The 24,310-nt window shown below is 45.2% G+C and overlaps 1 protein-coding gene across 6 annotated transcripts in view; it reads left to right on the plus strand.

Moving 5' to 3' along the window:
- The window catches only part of TRPC4AP (transient receptor potential cation channel subfamily C member 4 associated protein), an 89,929-nt gene that overhangs the window by 32,879 nt on the left and 32,740 nt on the right, over positions 1-24,310 (plus strand). For 4 of the 6 annotated variants that reach the window (XM_059733262.1, XM_059733264.1, XM_059733263.1 and 1 more), the window contains 6 exons: positions 12,961-13,089; positions 14,092-14,208; positions 16,628-16,685; positions 19,246-19,301; positions 20,859-20,987; positions 22,826-23,027. In XM_059733262.1, coding sequence (XP_059589245.1) covers positions 14,122-14,208; positions 16,628-16,685; positions 19,246-19,301; positions 20,859-20,987; positions 22,826-23,027 — 532 coding nt within the window. In that variant the 5' untranslated portion in view covers positions 12,961-13,089; positions 14,092-14,121. Of the gene's footprint in view, positions 1-5,570; positions 5,747-12,960; positions 13,090-14,091; positions 14,209-16,627; positions 16,686-19,245; positions 19,302-20,858; positions 20,988-22,825; positions 23,028-24,310 lie in introns of all 6 variants that reach the window. The other 2 variants (XM_019490209.2, XM_059733265.1) reach the window with 2 other exon arrangements.

A 24,310-nucleotide genomic window follows, 5' to 3' on the forward strand; every position in this document is an offset into this window, starting at 1 on the left:
ACAGCAGAGCTGACAGTCGCAGCTCTAGGATAAAGAGTCAGCGTATGCAGTTCTGTACCATGGCTGGTCGCCCCCTAGGCTCAGGCCTCCCAAGCGGTTCCAGGCCAGCTTTGAAGGGGTGCAGTAGTGCTCAGAAGGAGGGGATGGGGTTGGGGCAATCTGTGGGAGCTTCTGGCAGCACAGCCTGGTGACCCCAGCTCTTCCAGCCCCCGACAGGAGGCACAGCAGGCGAGTGGGCAGGTGGGGGGAGCTGTTCCACTCCCTGTGGCCCCACTTGTGACCTGGGTCCCACTGCAGGGGAACAGTATAGCCTTGGCTTGGCCTGGCTGCCTGACATAAGCCCCAGGCGTTGGTAAGGGCTGTGGGTTTGTGGTCTTGAAGGGGAAGACATGGCCTTGGGGGCCAAGGGATTGGGGGGAGGGGGTCCCTTGTGCGGGGGCCAGCAGTCTTTGGTGGCTGCTGCAGCAATGCTTCCTGGCCCACAGCTGTCTAAAAAGACAAACCTACAAAGGATGGAAGACAGGATCCACCTCCATGGAGAAATATACTTCACTGATCCGGACCTGCAGGGAGCAAACCAGGAAAGCCAAGGCTGTGATGGAACTCCAACTGGCTACAAGTATCAAGGACAATAAAAAGTCCTTTTTGAGATATGTAGGGAGCCAGAGGAAAAGCAAGGACAACATTGGACCCCTGCTAAACCAGATGGGAGAACTGACGACCAACGCCCAGGAAAAAGCCAACTTACTAAATGGGTATTTGCGTTGGTCTTTCACAAGTCCCATGGGACGTCCCTACCCACTGTGGGACAGGGTGAGGGTGGTTCCTTGCCCTCCATCAATGCTGACCTTGTGAAGGAACACCTTGAGAGGCTGGACACCATCAAGTCAGCCAGCCCTGACAATTTACACCCCAGAGTACTCAAGGAGTTGGCCTGCATCATAGCTCAGCCCCTGGCACGGATCTTCGAGAGCTCCTGACAGTCTGGTGAAGTGCCTGATGATTGGAAGAAGGCCAATGTGGTGCCTATCTTCAAAAAAGGGAGGAAAGTGGATCTGGCAAACTACAGGCCCATCAGCCTGACCTGTATCCTGGGGAAGGTCTTAGAAAAGATTATCAAAGAGGCCATTCTTAATGGACTGGCTGATGGCAACACCCTGAGGAACAGCCAGCACAGGTTTGTTGCAGGTAGGTCATGCTTGACCAATCTCATTTCCTTTTATGACCAGGTGACCTATCACCTGGACAAAGGGGAAGAGATTGATGTCATATATCTTGACTTTAAAAAAAGTCTTCAATCTGGTATCCCATGGTCACCTCTTGGCAAAACTGGCCAACTGTGGCCTCAGGTCCACCATGATCTGCTGGTTGGGAAATTGGCTCCGTGGTTGGACCCAGAGGGTGGTGGTTGACAGAAGTCAATCGTCATGGTGCCCTGTGACCAGTGGGGTCCCACAAGGCTCTGTCCTTGGACCTATACTGTTCAACCTCTTCCTTAATGATGTAGACATTGGTATCAGAAGCAGACTGGCCGAGTTCGCTGATGATTCCAAACTTTGGGGTAAAGCATCCACACCTGAGGACGGGGAGGGGTGATCCAGGCTGACCTTGACAGGCTCAGGAAATGGGCGGACGAGAACTTGATGGTGTTTAACACTGAAAAGTGCAAGGTTCTCCACCTTGGGAGGAAAAGCGTGCAGCATGTTTATAGGCTCGGCAGTGCTACGCTGACTAGCACTATGGACGAGAGGAACGTGGGGGTCAGGATTGACCACAAGGTGAACATGAGCCTTCAATATGATGCTGCGGCTAGTAAAGTGAGCAAAACCCTGGCTTGCATCCATAGATGCTTCTCAGACAAATCCCAGGACGTCATTCTCCTGTTGTACCTTGGTGAGGCTGCAGTTGGAGTACTGCATCCAGTTTTGGGCCCCACAATTCAAAAAAGATGTGGAGAAGCTTGAGAGATTGCAGAGGAGAGCCACGCGCATGATCAGAGGTCAGGAAAACAGACCTTATGACAAGAGGCTGAGAGCTATGGGACTCTTCAGCCTGGAAAAGCGCAGGCTCAGGGGTGATCTGGTGGCCACCTATAAGTTTATAAGGGGTGTTCACCAGGATCTGCAGGAATGTTTGTTCACTAGAGCGCTTCAAGGGATGACAAGGTCAAACAGTTATAAACTCCTGCAAGACCATTTCATGTTGGACATAAGGAAGAACTTCTTTACTGTCCGAGCCCTCAAGGTCTGGAATAGCCTGCTGCTGGAGGTTGTTCAAGCGCCTGCTTTGAACACCTTCAAGAAAAACCTGGATGTTTTTCTTGCTGAGATCCTATGACCCCAGCTGACTTCCTGCCCCTGAGGCAGGAGGCTGGACTCAGTGATCTTCCAAGGTTCCTTCCAGCCCTAATGTCTATGAAATCTATAAGACACTGTGTCTGGGATCAAGCAGCTGTCCACATGGAGAAGTCCCAGGTCTTGACTCCAGATCCCTGAAAGTAGGGTGCCAGATGAAAAGCTGCCTCCCTACCCCATACCTCCCTTCCAAGGGGAAGGGTTTCATGTTTGTTGAGTTCAGGCCCTGCAGCATTTCTCCTGACCCCAAACCCCCTTCCAGGTTCTGTCATCTTGTTCTCAAACCCCACCCCCATTCCCGCCCTCCCTCCATTGCCAAAGGTTTGCTGTTTTGTGTTAATTGGACAGCTGAGATATGGACAGTGTTCAATAGATTTCCTTCATTAAACATAAGAAAAGTTTGGCAACCGCAACTTTTTAAACTGAGGCATGGTTTTTCCTGGTGCCTCATTCCCCCGCACCCTAGTGTGTGCCCCTGGGTGGGGGAGGGGTCTTGGAGGGAGAGGGGAAGGGGGGCAGTGCCTAGACAGCCTGGATTGTTGGCAGCAGTACTCATGATGTAGGGCCAGAGGAGCCTGTGGCAGGCTTCCAGTCCACGCAGGTGAGGAGGCAGTTAGCCAGGGCTTCAGAGATCTCAACAGCCTGCCATGGTGTCGAACTGGGACCATACACATCGGCAGGGGGCTTGCCCTCTCCCCCATCCCTGTGCTGCATGTGCTTGTGGTGCCAGGCCTGGTTACAGTCTAGGGCTGTGGTTCCCAAACTCTGACAGATTGCATACCACCAATTTAAAATGATATAACCTTAAGTACCACCAGCAAATTTTTGTCACATAAAGTAATTATAACAAATCTGTTAACACGTACCACTGACAGGTTGTCTGTGTACCACTGGTGGTACCTATACCACAGATTGGCAACCACTGCCCTAGGGAATTATGTGGAGAAAAATTCAAAATTATTCAAAATTAATTACATTTTTTTTTTACAAATTCTAACTAAATATACTACTATTTTAACCTTTAGAAATATATACAGGTACTTGTATGTGGAGGAGGTATGGGGTGTGGTTGCAGGGTGAGTGATGTGTGTTTGTATGGTGAGGGGGTTGTGAAGGTGTGGGTGTGGGAGAGTATGGGCTTCCCCATGCAAAGCCGCCCCCAGTACAGCCCCCACCACTACATACTGCCCCTGTACACAGCCCCCTGCCAAATGCCTCCCCATACACAACTCGCAGCTCCCCCACCATATACCCCCAGCACAGCCCTTGCTGCCACACATCACCCCTGTGCATGGCCCCCACCACCACATGCTCCCCAGTAAAGTCCCTGCTGCCCCCATGCACAGCCCACCTGCCACATGTCCCCCCTGTGCACAGCCCTTCTACCTCCCCCTCCCTCCCCAGCACAGCCCCTGCCACCACATGCCATCCCACCCTGCTGCGCACAGCCACCACTGCCACACACCTCCCCTGCACAGTCCCCACCACTGGCAAGCCCTTGGGGCACTCCTGGCTGCAGCAGGCAGAGCCCCCAGTGGCACGCAGCTCCGAATCCTGGGAGGTGTGTGTGGCAGCACAGAACCATCCCGATTCATCCTGCTGGCAGGCACCTTCAGGCCAGACTGGGCTGGCTCTGTGCCAGCGTGTGGGGCTCACGGCACTGCAGGTGGGAACCATGTACAGCCCCAGGCACTCAGCTGCAGCCACACGGTGCCGGGGGCTCTGCCTCCCATGGCCAAGAGTGCCTTGAGGGCCTGCCATCTGCTGCTGCCACTAGCAGCAGTGGCTACGTACCATGGGGTGGGGGGCCCACACCCACCCAGTACCTCCACACGTACCCCCATGTCCACCCTTGCAGGCAGGAGGTCCCCTTCCCACTCACCAGCTACACCCCGGGGAATTGTGCTGTATTTTGTAATTATGCACAGTCATACATTTTCCATGCAAAATTGTGTGGATGCATAATTCCCTGGGGCATATCTGGTCCGTAGTCGACATGCTCCAAAGCTGAAGTGTTTATTCCAGTGGTTCACTTGCCTCCCATAGGGCTCATGAGTCAGGGGAGGACCGGCTAAGCAGGGCCTGAATGAGGATTTGGGGGGTGATGATGTTGCTGATGACGAAATCAGGGACCACAGGCGCATGGCACCTGCTCTCCATCACCCCAGGGAATGGAGAGTTGCACAAGATGCGGTATTATACACGCTGACCGCATGAAAGTCAGTGGTGGTCCAGTTATGCACCAGATGCCCGTGTTCTGTGCATGTATGCGTGTGCACGCCCACATGCACATTCTGTGGATGCCTGGAGTTGTGTTTGTTTCAGGGGGGGCGGAGCATGCATGTGCGCACACACCCACACATACAGAACCCAGGCTTCTGGGGCCATGAGCTGGGGAGTGGGGGTGTTGACTTGGCCCACAACATCTCACCAAAACTCCCTAAGTGGCCCTCCAGCCCAAATAATTGCCCACCCTTGCCTTTCAGCTCCTGTGTGCTGAGCTGTGAATACACCATCTTCATAGAGCAGTTGAACATACTTTATCTTGCGACTGAGCAAGACTTCTTGCAGTTGCTTCACCTGCCACCCTGGGAGCCACAATAGTGCTGGGCATGAACTGGAAGGAGTGAAGCTGTTTTTCCTGTGCTTACAGTCTGTCTCCTTCAGGTGCTCTGTTGGCCAGCACTAATAGAATTACATATGTGCCTAAGTGTTTGTAGACTGAGCCTCTAAACATGTTCTGTCCTGTGAACTAAATGAAATGGATACTGTGAGGAAAATAATTGTGATCCTGCAATGAATGATTTCATGGTGATGCATACTTATTAAGAAATTAAGAAATCCCAGTATTAAAGTTGCCTATACATGCTTGTGTATGTCTTCAAAACTATAATATTTTAAATGTAATGGCTAGAACTATAGGTAGTCTTCCCAATAGCCATGGAATCTGCTACCAACAGATAAGTCTCAGGTAAGTAATGCAAGGTCAAGAGCAGAACAAAGGAATTGATTATTCACAAAAAGAGAAGCCAAAGACCATGTAGGATTGGCTTCCATGGTTTCAAGGCTCTACTAATAGAGATGATGTATAAGAAAAACATTGTTCTATCAGAGTGGTGTCTTAGATTTGCTTACTTATATCCATTGCTTACTTATATCATTATGATGTGTTGTGCTGTCTTTCTAAGATTGTTTCTTCCTTCCTTTGCCTTTTAGTAGAACTTTGGCTATAGCAGGAAGGCAGAAGAGACCAACCAAAGACTGGATAGACTTGAGTGATGTTGAGATTTGTTGCATCCCACATTCTCTTCAACAAATACATTTTATGCATCCTTCATGGAAATGGAAGTATTTGCAATGAGAATATGTAGAAGGCTTTCCACTATTGAAATGTAAATCTGTTCCATTGCTGCACAAGCATTTGGCACAGTTAGTATGTACGTTTCAGCATTCCTTTCCCTACTGATCAAGTCCCACGTTGTGAAATACCTAAACCCGGCTGATAATCTTTCATCCCACTAATTTGAACTGAAAGCTTGTTTTCTTTGGGTGTCTAATTTTGGGCTGCCAATCCTTATTAAAATTCTTGCGGCCTTCTCAAAGCCTCTGTTTCTCCTTTATCCACTGCAGAAAACATTCCTTTGTGGGGAGGACCTTGATTTTTATAACTTTCACAAAAATCAGTAAAGCTTTGCTTTTAAATTATGGAAAGTTGGCCTGGAAGGGACCTCAGGAAGTCATCTAGTCCAGCCCCCTGCTCAAAGTGGGATCATCCCTATCTAAACCATGTAGAAATTCTGGATTGACCAGAGGTGTAGGTTGTAGCTGTGTTGATCTAAGGACATAGGCAGACACGATTCTTTGGGTAAATCAGATATCTTTTATTAGACTAACTAAATAGTTGGAAAAATTCTTCTTAGCAGGCTTTCGGGTTTAAATACCCTTTGTCAGACTGCTGAGGCATCTGCAGTTGGTGTGTGCTCTTCCTGGATGGAATGAATAGTAAAGAGGCCAGAGGCTGGTATGCATGCAAGAAAGCCAGTCAGTGAAGATGTAAATTGTCAGTAGGTGAGACACGGGGAGGGGGAGCAGGGGAAGGGGGATGAATGTGTAGCAGGTAAATAGTGGAGGGGTACCTGGGGAGTCAGATGTCAGACAGGTTATAATGTGCCAGAAATCCAATATCTAAATTTAGTCCATGATTTTTTGTATCCAGGATGTTGATGAAGTGAAGTTCTTAGGCCCATCTATGAAAACTGTTTTGTAAATTCCCTTTGAGGATTAGAACTGAGAGATTGGAGAGAGAGAGTGGTTTTCTTGTGAGAAATGTGCCCCCACTGGTAACTGGGCATTCTTGTCTTTAATGGATTTCCAGTGTGTGTTCATTCTGGTGCTCAGTTGTTGTTTGGTCTCTCCTATGTATTTTCCATCAGGGCATTTGGTGCATTGAATGAGATGTATTACATTTCTGCAGGTGCAGCTGTAAGATCCAGGAATGGTTATGGTTCTGTTGTGGGTGTAGTAATTTTGGGGGTGATGGAGATATGTTGGCAGGTTTTGCATTTCTTGTCATGGTATGGTCTTGATCCATTTGGTGTGCTTTGTGCTGTAGGAAGTTTGCTTCTAGTGATGAGGTTAGCAAGGTTCAGTGCTTGTTTGAAGGCTAGGATGGGTGGTTTTGAGATCTCTTTAAGAATTGGGTTTCCTTCTAGTATGGGTTGCAATTGTTTGAGGATTTTCTGTGTAGGTTTAAGGGAGGGGTGATATGTCATAACCAGCGGTGTGCAATTTGTGGGGGTTTTACTGTCCTGCAGCAGTTTTTCATGTGATATCCTGGTGACTCTTTCAAATGTGCAATCAGTCTCTCTGGAGGGTCGTCCTTGTTTAGTCAAAGCCTTTTTAAGATTTGTGAGGTGGCAATCCCAGGTGTTCTCAGAGCAAATTCAATGGTATCTGAGGGCTTGGCTGTATATCATAGGTTTCTTGGTGTGTTTAGGCTGATTGCTTGTTCTGTGCAGATATGTATGTTGGTTGGTGGGTTTCTTGTATAACATGGTCTGTATCTTACCATTCTGGATACCAATCATCATGTCTAAAAAGGAGATGTTGATGCTGGAATGTTCAAGAGATAGTCGGATGGAGCGGTGGTGATTGTTGAATTTCTGTTGGAACTCAATCACAGAATGCAGGTTTTCAGTCCAAATGATGATGTCATTGATATATCTTAAGTATAGCAAGGGTTTGATGGTGCAGCCTGTGAGGAATTCTTCTAGGTGACTCATAAAAAGGTTGGCATACCGTGGGGCTATTTTGGTGCCCATAGCTGTGCCCGTGGTCTAGAGGAAGTGTTGGTTATTAAAAATGAAATTGTTGTGTGTGAGGATGAAGTGTGTAAGGTCAGTAATATCTTTGGGTCTGTACTCTGAGTTGATATCTTGCTCTTGTAGGTATGTAAGGCACGCTTGGATGCCATCCTGGTGTGGGATGTTGGTATATAAGCCGGTCACATCCATAGCGGCTAAGAGGGTGTTGCTGGGAAGGTGGTCTGTGTTTTTAAGTTTTTGTAGAAAGTGTATAGTGTCTTGGAAAAAACTCGCCCTTTGTGTGACAAGTGGTTTTACGAGTGATTCGCCGAAACCTGATATTTCCTCAGTTAGGATTCCGTGGTTGGATATGATAGGTCTGCCAGGGTTCCCTTATTTGTGGATTTTAGGGAGCATGTCAGAAGTCCCTGGATTAGGTAGTGGGGGGATCAAGGTCTGTAGTTTTTCTTGTAGTTCTGATGGAAATGATTTGATGGTATTTTTGAGTTTCGAGGTAAAAAGGGGAGTAGGATCTTCCTGTAGTTCTTGGTAGTAGGTGGTGTCAGAGAGTTATCTGTTGCCTTCTTTTATGTAGTCTTCATGGTTAAGGATAACTGTGGCTTCTCCTTTATCTGCCAGTTTTGTTGCTATTTGGTTGTTAGATCTTAGAGATTCTATGGCCTTTCTTTCTGATAGGGAAAGGTTGTTATGGTGGCATGTGTTATTGATTATTTCATTGTTCATTCTTTGCCTGAAGCAGCCAATATAGCAGTCAAGGTTAGAGTTTCATCCACTGTGAGGTGTCCAATCTGATGGGGTTTTTTGGGGTTGATATTATCCTTAGTGTTGTCAGAGGATGAGTTGTCATTGAAAGTGGATTCATTTTGGTTGTGGAAATATTCCTTGAGGCAGAGGCATTGGAAGAATTCTTCTAGTTTTCCACATTGAAGTATTGTATTAGGGTATTTTTCTGGACAGAAATTTAGGCCTTTAGAAAGGACAGATTTCTGAGTTTTGGTAAGTGTGTACGTGGAAAGATTGATATTTGAGGGATGGTCGCTGCTTTCATTTTCATCAAGTCTGAGGCTGGAATGTTGTAAGGTTGGTGTTGTTTCTCTGATGGTTGTTTTGTGGCTGGGAAAGTTGTTCCTGGAGTAGTTTGTTCCATTTCTTTTTTTTATGTTAAATGGATGTTGTAGAAAATTTTTTGTCATTTCATTGCATCTATTCTAATATAATAAAAGGCATAGTCTGTCTGTGTGCGTGTCTGTTCGTAACACTTTTGGGTAACTGCACATGTGCCTCCGAGAGGGTGGGCAGTGATTGCCTGTGTGGCCCAGGCTGCACGGGCCTATGTTTGAGCCGCTGCTGGGGAAGTTTGTGGCGGCGGCAAAGACGCCCCAGCCTCCCAAGCAGTGGGGCTTCCCCATGCCTTTTTGCCTGAGGGTGAAGGGGGGGGATCATGGCGGTAGCACCCTCTTGCCCCCCCACCACCTGGCCCTGACGCTCCCCAGAACAGCTGGCAGGAAGGGGGAGGAGGTGGGCAGGAAAGGAGGAAGGTGGACATGAGCCAGATCCGGAGTGCCTGGGGGGGTATAGCAGGGCCAGAACTGGAGCTCGGGGTGGGGGGAGGGGGGGGGCAGTGGCGCAGCGCTGGACGCGGGGCTCCGCCCCTGCCTGCCTCTCCTCATCGTTCTTGGCAGCCAATTTGCTACTTGTATAATATTAGGGAAGATGTCTGGATTTTTCTCTTAGGTTGTATCATGCATTGATTTCCTTCTTGAGTTGGTCTCTTTTGGAGTAGATTATGTAAAGAAGAAGATTTCTATTTTTCTCTGAAGTTCTCCTGCATAGCTGTGAAGCATATTTGGAGTTGTGTGTAGTAGTCGGAGGAATATGGATGTTTAGTCCTCTGGGAATAATGTTGTGTTTCTTGCATAGGGTTAAAAAATATATGTCGCTGTTGAGTTTGGCTTCTTTCTTTTTCATGTTGTACAGTTTCCATTTCAAACGGCAAAATTCGATATCTTCCATGTTACAGGGGTATAGGTTGTAGGTTGGTTTAAAAACCTAGGCAGACAAAGTTCTTTGGGTAAATCTGATATCTTTTATTAGACCAACTAAATAGTTGGAACCCACTGACTTCTCAATTTACATTTCAATTGACCAGCTTTCTTGTATGCATATCAGTCTCTGGCATCTTTACTAGTCATTCTCTCCAGGAGGAGCATATACCACCTGCAGATGCTTCCCAGCCTGACAAAGGGTTTTTAAACCCAAAAGCTTGCTAAGAATTTTTTTTTCTAATAAAAGATATCATCAGATTTACCCAAAGAACCTTTTCTGGATTGGCCAGATGCATTTCTCAAGAATTACTGTATTCATACAGATGGACAAAGAAATGCCATTGGTTTCAGTGTAGGCCTGTGCTTGCTCGGTCACCTACTCTGGAAGACACCAGTCTACAAATCAAGGACCCATTGGCAAGGTTATATGTAAGAGGCTGTTAGCTTTGGAATTCATTTTCTCTACAATTGCCTTACTGGTACAGAGTTTCTTATCTTCTGACCAGGCTTCAATATGAAGGTTATCTTTCTCTGAGCATCTGAAGAGGTGGGAACAAGCTGGATTTTGGGCTTTGGGTTTTTAAGGTCTGTGTATAAGTCAGTGTCTTTGCTTTGCTGTCTTCTGTTTTTTGGAGGGAAGAACGGTTTATTTACTCCTTTTGGTACCAGTAGAAGCTTAGATAAAAATGTATAGGTCAGAGATTTCAAGAGGTGCTGATAGGTGTTTTTAAATAGTCATAAGTATTGAGTTAGATTGTCAATGTACTGCTAAGATGAAGGAGTAATGCTGGTTGTAAAGTCTTGTGTATTAAGTTTCACTAAACACACAGTTTGGAGAGATTTTAAAACTCTTTCTTTTTTGTTTCAAGTTGTTCCAATGCTTGAATTTTAACAAATTTAGCAGTTTCTGTCTTTAAAAATCAGTGTTCTGTACCATTTGAAAGCAGAGTGGGATTTCAGCCCCTTAATAACAGTTTACCTCTAGGGAAGGGGTAAATTGCAGGCAAGAATGGGAGGCTTTTTAAACTGGTGGCCCTTGAACTCTTCAGTGAACTTAATTTCTCTCATCTAACCCTTATTAAACATTTGACTTCAGTACAGCCACAGAGCTTCAACAAGTTCAAGTTTACATCTTCATTAGACATTTTTTGTTCCGGATTTTTGAGCAGCCTGTTTTTCTATAATTCTTGTTACATGAGAGGTTTTTGCATTCATATGGAGAGGAGAGTCTTATGATATCAGACTGAAGATAAGACTAAAGAAAGCTTGCATAGATAGAAAGGACTTTTTAACAGCAAATAATAAGGTATTCTGGATTGAAGGCCTTTTCCAAGATTGTAACCCTAACCTTTACTGCTGGCTTCCCCTACCTGTAGGTCCTGACAAATGATGAGCCAATACTCCACTGAACAAAACATTCAATAGTATTCGAGATATTACAAAATCTAAGGAGATGTAAAGAGGCTGAGGGGCCCTGGTAGGGGAGTAGTCATTTTTCTTGGTCCCTTGCTGCTGCTGCTATGTTTTTTATTTATATGCTAGCCAATTGCCCATCAGTAATGACAAGTGGGAGGTATGGGGGGAACAGAGCGCTGCCACTCACCACCCCGCGCTGCTGCTATCTCCCAGGAGCGGGAGGGGTGGGGGGAGCTTGCCCCGCCATCCCCTCTGTCTCCCTTGGCCAGCACCCCCTGCTCTGGCTGCTCTGTCCCTGCCATCATGGCGGCACTCCGCTGCCACCACCTCCTGTCTGTAATGCTCTTGGAGCTCTCTGTTTGGCTGTTTCAGATAACCAATCAGGATGCAAATAAAGCATTACAACAGACAGACAGACTAAGGCTTTTATAATACTAGAACTAGCTAATTGCGTGTCAAGAATGATGGATTTCAAGGAGTGTTTACATGGCCCCCCCTTTGCCCCGTGCTCACCCTTTGCGGCCAGCCATGTAAAGACTCCCTCTGCCGCCTGCAGTGCGGGGGCTCCTTTCCCCCGCCAACCTCTGCCTTGCAGCAGGGCTTGTCCCCCTCCCTACCAGCTGTTGTCACAGCCGGGGGGGGGGGGGGTGTACTTCCACCGTGATCCCTGCTCCTCTCCCCTCTTCCTTTCCTTCCCTTCCTTCCTTCCCTGCCGGCCAGCCTTAACAACAGCTGCCACCATGACCCTCCCCTTTGCCTCCCCCATCCCCATGCCTGCCCGGGGTCATGCAGCATCCCTCTCCTGCTGCCTTTTCCTCTTTGCTGGCTGTTGTCGGGGCCCCCTTCCTGCTTCCTTGCCACCCAGCCCCAACAACAGCTACCACCATGACCCCCCACCTTCACCTCCCCCCACCCTGCTCCCCTCCCTCCCTGCCGGGTGTTCTGGGGAGTGTTGGGGATGGGTGGCAGAGGGGCACTGCCACTGTGACCCCTCCCCCTTCACCCTCAGGCAAGGAGGCATGAGGAAGGCCCATTGCTTGGGCAGCCGGGGTGTGTTTGACACTGTCACAAACTTCCCCGGCAGCGCCTCAAACTTGGGCCTGCGCAGCCAATCGCCGCCCACCCTCTCAGCAGCGCATGCACAGTTGGCCAAAAGCGTTCACAACAGACATGCAGACAGACAGACTATATATAGCCCTTTATATAGAGAGAATTTTAGCTATGTGCTCTCCACTTTGAACCAATGTAGTCCTTCAATTAAGGAGATAAGAAACTGTTTATGCTGAGAGTAGCATACATCTCGGAGCTTTACTGATGTCAGTAGGAGGGGAAAATACAAACTGATTAAATTTAGTGGAACTATTGAGACTTTATAGTCAATCTAATATTAATATGGAAAGACATATTAGATGTCCTAGAAGTCGCAAAACACAGATGTCTTGAGAGTAAAAACAGATTGGCCACAGAGGTCTAAGCATAAAATTAGCCAAATGCTAATCTTGCACAAGTGGGCAGAGAGGAAAAAAAGGTAGACTGTGGTACTGTTATTCTGTATTTGGGGAGAACTAATATTACATGTAGTATTCTACTGATTCTTGAGTTTCTTTCTTAAAATGTAGTTAAAAATTAAAGTTAAAACCTCAAACCACCCATTCAATTATCATGGACTTTGTGAAGTGGGTAAAACAGAATGAGCTCACCAAATCTGAAAATGTGGTGAAGATGGTTTGTGCAGTTGCATGATGGTAATATTCAGTTTGGGGAAAGGGCAGAAGGAAAAAAAAAAAAAGAAAACCAATATTTTCTCGTCCTTCTTTGTAGATCACAGAGGCCTTGTTAAAGGAAAGAGACAAACAGGCTAAATGGAATGGAATTCCCCTTCTGTTGCAGAAACTATATGAGAACAGCCACCCAAACAGCGACTTCTCCCAGTGCCAAAACATCCTTAAGGTAACATGTTCTCAGTCCCTGATTTTGAAATACGACTATTGTTATTGAAAACCAGGATCTGTATTTTGGCATGTTAAGAAACTTAACCTGATCCAATTCTGGCTTCAGTCCTTGAAATTCCTTTTATGTTCATGTTGATTATATGGCATTAAGGGGAGGGTCTTATGATATCTGTGAACTAGCATAAATAGAAAAGCACATAATTACTAGGGCTGTGTGAAGCTTTGGTGGCTGATTCGATTTGGTGGAGATTTGGCCTGATTTGGTGGCTGAATCTCAGAATCCGAATCAAATCAGGAGACCCTTTAATTTCTCTGAATCGAATTGGAACCCTTGAAATTGATTTGGAGAGATTTGATTATTTGGATATAGACACAGCTTTAAATGGTTTTTTTGTATGTACCTCAAGGTACCAGGTGGTTTGTGATTGCTGAGATGCTAGGGCAGATGGAGTGTCCCGTGGGAGCACGGGGGAATCCCCAGCGCGCTCGGCGGTGGACCTGGAAGTGGACCAGAATCACTTTCTGTCCACTTCCAGGTCCGCCGTGAAGTGCACAGTGACACGGATCCCCCCTCCCCTCTCCTCCCCTCCCTTCCCCAGTGACTGGTGCCTTCTGGGTCTGGGTGGGCACCCAAGGTCCCCCCATGACCGATCGCTGAGCCACTTCATCTGCCCCACCAGCTCAGCGTTCACGAGCTGCACCTGGTACCTCGAGGCATATATCAAAAACATTTTAAGTTGTATCTATCACCGAATCGCTGATTCTCTGAATCAGCATCGAATCTTCAGATTTGGATTTGGCCGAATCGAATCAGGACAGTGATCAGAATCAACTAATCGAATCACTGTCCCCTTATTCAATCCAAATCGAATACAGCCCGTTTCGCACACCCCCTAATAATTACACAGGAATTGTTTGCTCCTCCAGATTATCCAGGGCTGTTACAGAAACGCTACAGTATGAAAGTTTTATGAGTGAACACGTGGGTTTTTCCTTACAGGAAATTTCTCCACTTCTTTCAGTGGAGGCCATGGCATTTGTCACAGATGATAGAAAACCGGCTCAAGAGTCCACTTACCCAAACACATACACATTTGATCTGTTTGGAGGAGTAGATGTAAGTGTCCTGTGTTTGTTTGTTTTGGTTTGGTTTTGGGTTTTTTTGGGGGGTGGGGGGGAGTTAGATATGGCTATAATATAGTAATCTCTGAGGAATTTTGATAGTAAACGATGCAAGAATGTTTCAGTCGGACATTTGGAGGATTTATAAATGCAAACAGTGAAGCTTTCTTTCTTTCTTTCTTTCTTTCTTTCTTTCTTTCTTTCTTTCTTTCTTTCTTTCTTTCTTTCTTTCTTTCTTTCTTTCTTTCTTTCTTTCTTTCTTTCTTTCTTTCTTTCTTTCTTTCTTTCTTTCTTTCTTTCTTTCTTTCGCTGTCATATGATGTGGGAAATCTTTCATGAAATCAGATGCCTAGTTACTAGCCAAATTGCATGAACCTAGATTTTCCAAACTAATATGTGGTTAAAAGCAAAAAACTCCCTACTCTTCTAATCCTCATATGTGGTATGAAAGACTTGGTAAGTTTCTGGTCTAGATCTTGTGACTTTAATAACAGTACCTTACTTTATATTGCTGACTGATATGTCAGTGTGATCTACAAATTCTTTGTAGTGGTAAACAGTTAGCAGATCAAGTTAATTGTTATTTCAAGTAAGAAGTTTCAGATCATTTGTATATCTTGCATAATTTGAAAAGAAAGGAGTCGTATAAATATTTTTAAGGATCCCAATTTCTGCTAGGAACATTTGTAAGCTATTCAGGTAATACTTAGTATGTCTCAAGTGCATTCTGTCCAGGAATCTCAGTGCCCTGAGTACTGTGCCATTGTCAAAACATGGGTCTGGGGGGTGGAATTTGAGCGAACAAGTTCAGTGGCGTGTATACGGTCAACATGACATTTCATTAATTCACAATCCATTTGCTCTTTAACTACAAGATGGGTTTCTCTACTTGGAAAATACTTTAAATATCAAAACCAAACCTTTAATTGTTATGAGATTTGCTGGACTGAAAGTAATGCTGCTAATAAGTTTATTTCTACAGGATCATATGCTATCAAATAGCTAGACAGATGCATAGCTAGACAGACACATAGCTGTCCTAATAAACTGGGGTTTGACTGCCTCTGCCCTGGGAGCTGCGCGCTGGCTGTTCTGCATTCTCTGCCTGCCCAGAGGTGGGAGGCACAACATGGTGTTGCGCAGCTCCCAGGACAAAGGCAGCAGGGTGCAGAGCCCAAGCCTTCAGCAGGCAGCCCACCTCTGCCCTGTTCACAAATCTGATGGGCACATGCTCCCAATGCTTCTCCTGGGGGGGGGTGCAGTGATAGGAAGCCCCCCATACCCCTGAACGAGGTTTGTTTAAAATAGGCTGTGCTGATTTTGGTTCCTATCATGTAAAATCAGTAGAACATGAAAATCATCAGTTACTCAAATGGAGGCATTTAAAATGCTTTTATATGTGTTTCTAATTTTTTTTTTTTATGGAATTTAGGCTTTTCATACAAGAACTTTTAAAAATGATCTATGTTTAATGCTTGTTCAAAATTTCTTCTATGAAGGATTGCAAAGCAAACTGCAGTGTTGGTAGGAAGCTGCTCTTTTTTCCTGCCAGGCTTTTTCTTTAAATCTGTTGTTTTCACAGCTACCTGCTGCTACCACCAAGGAATGAAACAGTAGAGGGGTTTTCAGTAACATTTGGAGTTCAGCTAACTTTGCTTCTCCAAGTCAATGGTACAACTCATACTAATTTCAGCAGTTTGGCCAGTGCTGAGTGCTTTTGAAAAAAATGAGGATATTTCAAGTGAGCAAGCTAAAAAAGCAGTTATGGTAATCTTCTTTTACTCTTTATGATGTCCTGATCTACCAAGAACTACAACAAGATTATGGAAACATCTTCTTTTCCTCTTTCAGTTTGCTTATTTATGTGCATTTCACAGAACATAAATGTGTAAATGGTTGCCTCTCTGTTTCCTGCTGCTTGTTTTGGTTTTTCATTTGGTAACAGGAGCAGAAAATAATGTTTTGAGCTTGGGGTTAGAGGAGAAATTGGATCAGGTAGAAGAAAACTCATAGTTTTCAGGGCTTTGTAGGAGATGCAGTACCTATGGGCTCCTATACACATGCATGGAGCCTGCTCCAACACACTGGACGTCCAGCCAGTTGAAACAGACTCGATTAATTGTGTGCTGGAGCACAGAAACTGATGTACTCTGGCAACCTTCCACATCATGTATATCAGCCTCAGCCTGACTTCTTTCAAAAACAGAAAAAGAACTAAACATTTATTTCAGACCTTTGGAAGTGACTTTGATTCTAATGGTTCACTCTCGCTATTTGTCACAACTTCTAGAAGGATTTCAATAGATTTTGGATTGATATTAGTGTTTGGCATTAAAAGTCAATAAGACAATTTGCTGTATTGATTATTTCTATTAAGATGACTCCACCATCAATTAATTACCTTATCTTCACAGCTTCTAGTGGAAATTCTTATGAGGCCAACTCTGATTACACAAAAAAAGAAACAGAAAAGTAAGTGCATAATTTATAGGATCTTGTATGCTTGATTTTACAGGTTCTTGGTCTTCTTCTCCAGAGAATTTACAGCAGGGGTGGGCAAAGTATGGCAAAATATTAGAAAATTAATATTTATCTGCCCCAGCTGTTTGTCAAAGATAACAGCAGCCAGGGGCAGTAGGACCCAAGGGAAGCCCTGGTAGGCTCCTGCAATAGCAGGGCCTGCCCAGCCCCGCCCCCCAGCCAGAAGTCCCTGGCTAGCAGAGGCTTCTGGCCTGGGACTGTGGGGCTGTTTGCATCTCCCTGCCCCAAGCGGGAAATTCAAGTAAGAAGGGGATGGGGGGTGGGCGGTGGGCAGGAAGGTGGAGAAAGCGGGGGCAGGGAGAGCGGAAGCTAGCGGGCATGCAGGAGCGTGGGGCCCACGCTGGTGTCCCGGGGCCAGCCCTGGCAGGGCTCAGAGCAGGACAGCAGGAGCATGGGGCATGGGCTGGCAGGGGTCTATGGAGCCAGGCTGCACTGTGCCAGCAGGGAGAGAGGGGAGTTGACCCAGCTCCATAGAGCCCCAGTCAGCTGGGACCCGGCACTCCTGCTGCCTGCTCTGGGCCCTGCCGGTGCTGGCCCCGATGCACCAGTGCAGGTCCCGTGCTTCTGCCTGGCTGCCATGTGCCTGTTCGCTCCCATCCCTGCCTGTTCCAGCCCCATGGCATCGGCGAGGATGACCATGAGCAGCCCTGACCCTGCCCACCCTGCACTCGCCCATCTGGGCTGAGTAGCGGTGGCAGTGGGGAGCAAGCTGCTGCTCAGCATGGGGGAGAGAAAGCAGCTCCTTCCCCTCCCACCGCCGATGCTCCCTGAGGCAGCCGCCCAGAGCCCGCACAGGGCTGTCCTGACTCTCTGCCATGTCCCTGCTGCCCATGGGGCAGTGGTAGCAACAGAGAGCAGGCGTAGGCAGCCCCGCGTGGGCTCCAAGCGGCTGCTGCAGGGAGTGCCAGTGGCGAGAGGGGGAGCGGCTGCTTTTCCCCCACCCCGGCAGCAATTCGTGCCCTGCCGCTGCCATCGCTCAGCTGGTCGGGTGAGCCTGGAGCCGCCGCAGGGCCCAGGCTGGCAGCAGCGGTGACAAACTGCAGCTGAGCGCGGTGGGGAAAGCACCCTCCCCTCTCACCACCACTGGGCAGTCTGCTGGAGCCTGCTCCACACTAGGCTCTGCTGCGGCTCCTTTGTAAAATTTTGCAAAATTTCCTTGGCTGTTTCATTTCGACGCTGCTTCGACTCGTTTCGAGCTCAAAACAGCAAAATCAGAACGAAACAGAGGGGTTTCGTTTTGAGTTTTGAAGTAGCAGCTAGGTTGGGGGAGGCAGGGGAGAGCCAGGGATGCGCTTCCAGTGGCTCTGAGCAGCCTCATGTGGCTCAGCCTGGTGGGGAGCGCAGCCCTAGCTCTCCCCACCTTCAGCTTCTTGGCTGTGCTCCAATGGGCTCTACCAGCCCCGTGGAGCTCAGCTTGGTGGTGGGAGGCTGGCAAAGATGGGGTTGCATTCTGCCTCCCGCAACTGGGCTGACTTCCGCAGGGCTGTGAGCCACTGGACGCTAAGCCAAGTGGAGGGAGGCAGAGCGCAGCCCCGGGAACTGTGCCCCACCCCACTCCAGTTGGCTTGGTTCCTAGGCGCTTGCAGCCCAGTGGAGGGACATGGGGCACAGCAAATAGACATCCCTACCCTTTGTTGTGCCATGTGACAGGAAAGTCAGTGGTGCAACAAAAAGTAGTAATAGACTGCTTCTTTGTTTTGGCAGATGTCTGTTTCGTTGTGGCTTTTTCTTGCTGTGCCAGACTCATGCTGTGGGTCTGGCTGGGTGGGTAAAAGTGCTTTCCTGCTCAGTCAGCCCTGTGGAGCTGACTGGGCAGGGGAAGACCCTGCTTTCCCCATTATCCTGTAGTTCGGGTCTGGCAGGAAGCAGGGAGATCACATCACGTCATGGCACAACTGAATTGCTCCATTCAGTGACTTCTGTTTCATAGCCTGAGATAAAGAGCAATATTTCCAAACTGTATTAAAAGGAACATGCCAAAGCAAAACAGTCACTTCAGAGCAGTTTTTCTGCTGGTACAGCTCAGGTGTAATACTTAAATTTTTCATTTTCTGCGTTGTTGATGCTCTCTGATCTTTATACTATCAAGGTATATCCCTTGTTTCTCAAACTAATAATTCAGAAGTAAAGGTGGAATCTGTCAAAAGCTCCTTCTACCCCAAGATGCCTTATTCGTTCTGAACAAAAATCTTGACGGAAACCACATTCTTGGGGGAAAGGGGTTTAGAAGGCTGTTGCTTCAACAGACGTTTAGAAATGGAGCTGTACTAATGTACCCTAAAACACTTCCTCCAAGCTGTAAACTTCTTGGACTAGACTGCTGTGTTCCATTAGTAACTTACCTGCAAAACACCTTGCTTATTTTATATCTTGATTTCAGATGGTCTTACTGACTTTATAAATGTGATACAAAGTGCTCTGCGTCTGTAGTTTATAAAGTAACAGTCCAGGAAACTGTATATTTAATTGGCATCTTCCTTCTGCTTTGTAGTAAGTGATGACCTGATTAAGGACTGTTTGAGCATATTGTATAACACTTGCATATGCGTAAGTATAAACTTTTCATGGCAAACTCATTACATACCTCAGTGTTGTCTGTATGTAACTTGGTAAGGAAATCAATATGCATGCTTTAAATCCCAAGTTTAAAGAGAAAAAAACTGGAATGGTTTTAGAGTTGTTTTGCAACACTTGCCAAAGTCTGGTTACCTATAAGACTTGCAATATCCCCTCCCTCCTTCACTCATGTTTACTGAAGTTGTCTTATTTATAGGCATTTCAGTAATTCTGAAGCATCTGTGTATCTAGTAATTCTACCATGCACTGTGGGTGTTTGTCTACATGATAATGTTCCCATGAGAGAGTTTTCAGCTCTTGTACTTGGAAATTGAAATTTCAAAATTAGAAAGAAATGTGCCCCTACATTTTAACCTGAATGGTTTGTGCCCTGTTCAGTGTTGGCTAAAAATGTTTTAGGTCTGATCCTGTAAATATTTTATGTGCAGAACATCCTTTTGTCAATCAGCAAAAGTTCAGCCCTGAGGAAGGGCTACAGGTTAGAGACACATAGAGATAATTTTAAAGGCAAGTTAAGAAGCCTAAATTGCATGTATAATATGTTTTTTAACATTTTTTACAAGTAACAAATATTCAGTATTTCATACTTAGTCCTTTGAGTCCAGTATATAGATTATTGTAATCCTGGGAAACTTTATAATACAGTAATGATTATATGGTCCTGGGTGGTCATTGAGTGGAAGCAGTTTCAGAGAAACTGGCTTTCTCTTGAAAAATATTAACAGGTGATGTTCTCAGAATACTAGTGGAGAGGGCAACAATGAAATATATATACATTTTTATTTTAATTTTTTTCTCTTCAGTCAAATAAAACTGTGACCAGCCAACTTACTAAAATATTTTGTTATAAATAATAAAAATAAAAATTCCAACTCATAAAATAACTGCTGGCTGATTTCAGTGATTGTGCTGTCTGGAGATTACTTCAGGATTCCACCTAAACTATTTTTATAGCTAAGTTATAAATAGAAAGTGCATCAGTTCAGTATCACAGTAGCAGTGGCACAAATGCAGCAAGAGTAGGTCACATTTTTTTCCAGCATTCTTAACAGAACCCTTTGGAATAAATTATAATGATTCAAACAAACATTCTGGCGTCAGATACTGAAATGAAATCCTGACCCTCCTGAAAACTATGGAAGTTCTGTCAATGATTTCATTAGAGCCAGACCTTTACCCTGTTGCTCAAAATCTACTTAGTGAGAGCTTTAGTATTTCTGGCAAAAGTCTGAGTTCAGTTTTTATAAAATAGCTGATAGAAGTTACTCCAGTATGGAGGTAAGGCATAGAGCATTTAATTTTGATTCAAGTAGTGAAGCAGTTCAGATTAGGAAGGTGGCTTTCAGACTACGGCATGAAGTTTCTGAAGACCTCATGTTAGTCTCAGGTGAGATCTAGTTGCTAGTGTCAGTCACTAAATATACCTCATCTAGCCACAGGAGTAAGTGAGAAATTTGTCACATCTGATTTGGTAGTGCTAGGTTCTGTCATGTATGGGTGCATGTTAACTATTCCTTACCATTCCAGACGGAAGGAGTCACTAAACGATTGGCAGAAAGAAATGATTTTGTGTTGTTTCTGTTTACACTGATGACAAACAAAAAGACATTCCTGCAAACAGCAACCCTTATCGAAGACATCCTGGGAGTTAAAAAGGTTTGATAATGATTTTTTTTTATAACCCCAATTGTGTGACTATTTAAGAAATTTCGGAATTCCTTTGTAATCAACCTGTTAGGGCTTCAAAGATGCTGATCAGTGTTAATCAAAATTGTTTTAATGAATCAATGAACCACAACTTTTTGCATGAACTACAACTTTCATATAGGTGAGGTAGCAGCTTTTTATGAGGAGTGTTAATAGCTACATAAGCCAAACAGTCTATTTCACAAACTAAGAACAAGTCACCTGCAATTCATTCATATAAGAAACTTATTTCTGATTTCCCCATGTGAGGTTTTTAGTAGACCTCCTGACCAGATGCTTCTTCTCTGACCTTCCACTTGCACTGTTTTGCTCTTCTGGGATCATTTGGAAGTTGCACACTAGAAAAAAAATTAAGGTTTCCTGCCATTAGTGCCTATTCACAAACCTAGTATGAAACAAATTTGCCTTTTGTTACCATGTCATGTTTTATAGATAAAGTACTGCCTGAGACCATGTATTCTATCCAAGATTCTGCCATGTTTATATTTCAGGTCACATCTACCTGCATCTTGGAACTGGCTCAGGGACAACTGTTGTAACTTGATGCAGTTTTATTTGTTGAACCGGGGGCTTTGTTTAGCCTTATTACAAACTGAAAAACATATCAAACTAAACTGCTTTCATATTATCCTGACAAGAGCTTATTTGCTAAAAGTTGGCAAAAAGCATGTCCCATGGTGGCTCTTAGGCTGATCTCACTTGCTATTTGCAATTTTATGAAGTGTTGTTGAATATTAGAACAATGCTGTCTTATAGGTACACAATAAATTTAAAATATTTTGACACAAGCTTTTATACTTGTAAGTAAAAATACTACTTCAAATAATGCAGTTTTGCTATTTTTTTTAAAAAACAGACAAATAATAGTGTGAACAATGAAAGTAAGCTTCAGTCCCCCCTACCCAAACTTGTATCAGACAGTTCCTATCTATTTAACTTAATGAACTTGGAGGTACAGAACAAATTAATGAAACTTCAGAATAGTTTAGCTTAGTCTTTGCTTAAAAGTTCACTGAAAAATATAGTGTAAATTTTGCATCTCTGGAATTGGTAAACACAAGGAATCATAATTACAGATTGAATTCACAGCTGTATTTTGGACTCTTTACCTTATGCTGTCCATATACCCCTTCTATCCCATTAACACAAGAAGTGCCATACTGGGTCAGATCAGTGGTCCATAGCCCAAGATTCTGTCTCTGATAGTGCTAGGGGTGGATGCTATAGAGGGAGAGCATTGAACCAGATACAGGTACTCCTTACTTAACGTCGTCCCAGTTAACATTGTTTTGTTTTTACGTCGCTGATCTATTAGAGAACATACTTATTTAAAGTTGTGCAATGTTCAGTTATAACATTGCTTGGCTTCTGCCTGCTAATAGGTAAGTACTGTGCCGTAGTTGGATTTGCTTAACATTGTTTTGCTCAAAGTGACATTTTTCAAGAACGTAACTATGACGTTAAACAAGGAATAGCGGTATAACTGAAGTGATCTTTCACCTATTCAGTACCCTCCCTGGCATCCACCATTACTAGTTTAGATATGCCAAAATAAACATCTGCAACTGTTCCCTTCAACAGCAATTATTAGATCTATCAACCATGATATACAGATCTATCATCCATAAAATTAAACTGAAAAAAAGTTCCTGTCAGGAAAATACAACCCACCTCAACCCACTTCCCTTGGCTTTTTCTTTTTTATGTTCCTTTGTGAATGCTTTTATTTAAAAAGAGCTTTGGGGCGTATTATATCAGATCATCAACCAATCATTTGTCTCATCTAGGAAATGATACAGTTAGATGATATACCCAATCTTGCAAGTCTAGTATCCAGTTTTGATCAACAGCAACTTGCAAACTTCTGCAGAATCCTCGCTGTCACCATTTCTGAGCTTGATACGGGGACTGATGACAAGCACACACTTCTTGCCAAAAATGCCCAGCAGAAAAAACATTTGGGTCCTTCCCGAGCTGAAATTAATCAAGGTAAAGGGTCACAGCTTCTGGCTTGCTGCCTCTAATTATGACAGTATGGACTTGTTTGGAAGACATACGTATTGTGTATAGAATTTTTTTTTAGGTGATGTTGTAGGTAGCCTGCATTTGATAAGTCTCTTTCTGTTCTATGTTCCATGGTTTGGTTCTCAAGAAAACTATCTTATTACTTGTTGACAGTGTGAGAGTAGAGGGTCACTCCCAGCTCAGTCTCCCTTTAAACTTACCTGCCACGACTTAAATGAAAATGAAAAAGGAGGGAGTCAGTGATGGTATCTGAGCAAGGAATCACTACACCCACCTGGATAGTAAACTCTCACACAGTAGCCTTTATTTACACAGCAGGAGTCTGTATTGTGACAGTGTCCTCACTAATTACCTCATTTGCAAGGGCATTCCAAGCCACAGCTAAGGACTCTAGGCTTCGATAGCTGAGGGATACTTTGTAATTGCCAGAGTCTCTGGGGTTTAAAAAGCCTTAAGAGCGGAATATGCTGTCCGCGTCTCTCACGGCTCATGCTGGAAGCTGTCCTTGCTGCTCCCTTGCTTGTTTGAATTGCCGGTCTGGTATCTTAGCTGCCTTCACAAGTTGGTTGCTCCGTCTAGCTCCTGCCGCCTGAGCCCTGTCCCAAAGCCTCTCTCTTTAGCTCTTGGGGTTCCCAGAAGAGCTGTGTCCCAGAGCCTTGCAGTCTTTCCCCACACTCACCAGATTGGTTGGGGTTCCCGGGGGAGTATTTAGACTTGTGGTGACCTGTTGTTGTCCGGAGTCCCAGGATTCCGGCTTTCCTTGAGATCACAGGTAAGGTTTCTCTTCTTCCTTCTTCCAGGGTCCCAGTGGTCTCTCCTCCAGTGCCCAAAGGCAAAAGGTGTTTGCCCCGTGGCTGGATGCATGTCAGCCATGGCAAGCTAATCATCCCACCCCTCCCTTGATGTGAAACTCCCTTCACCTGGCGGGGTGCAATCTTGGGTCATCCTCATCTGAAACCCATACAGCAACAGGGCTCATGCCTGAGCCCCTGTTACAGACGGGAATAATTTTAGTGCGCTGTATGTAATCTTCATAGACTCATGCTCCCTTGAAATTGACTAAGGTGTTCTAAAAGCAGTGACTCAGGATGTCTCAGTATATAGCTATAGACTGTTCACTTATTTTCTACGTAGGAGATATAGAATGGTGTAGCGCCTTGGAACTAAATGCCAAAAGGAACCACTAGATCACCTTGTCTGACCTCCAGGATTTTTAATTTGTTAAATTTCACTATTTCTATTGAGTC

Source organism: Alligator mississippiensis, chromosome 9 (assembly GCF_030867095.1).
Source record: "Alligator mississippiensis isolate rAllMis1 chromosome 9, rAllMis1, whole genome shotgun sequence".
NCBI lineage: Eukaryota > Metazoa > Chordata > Crocodylia > Alligatoridae > Alligator > Alligator mississippiensis.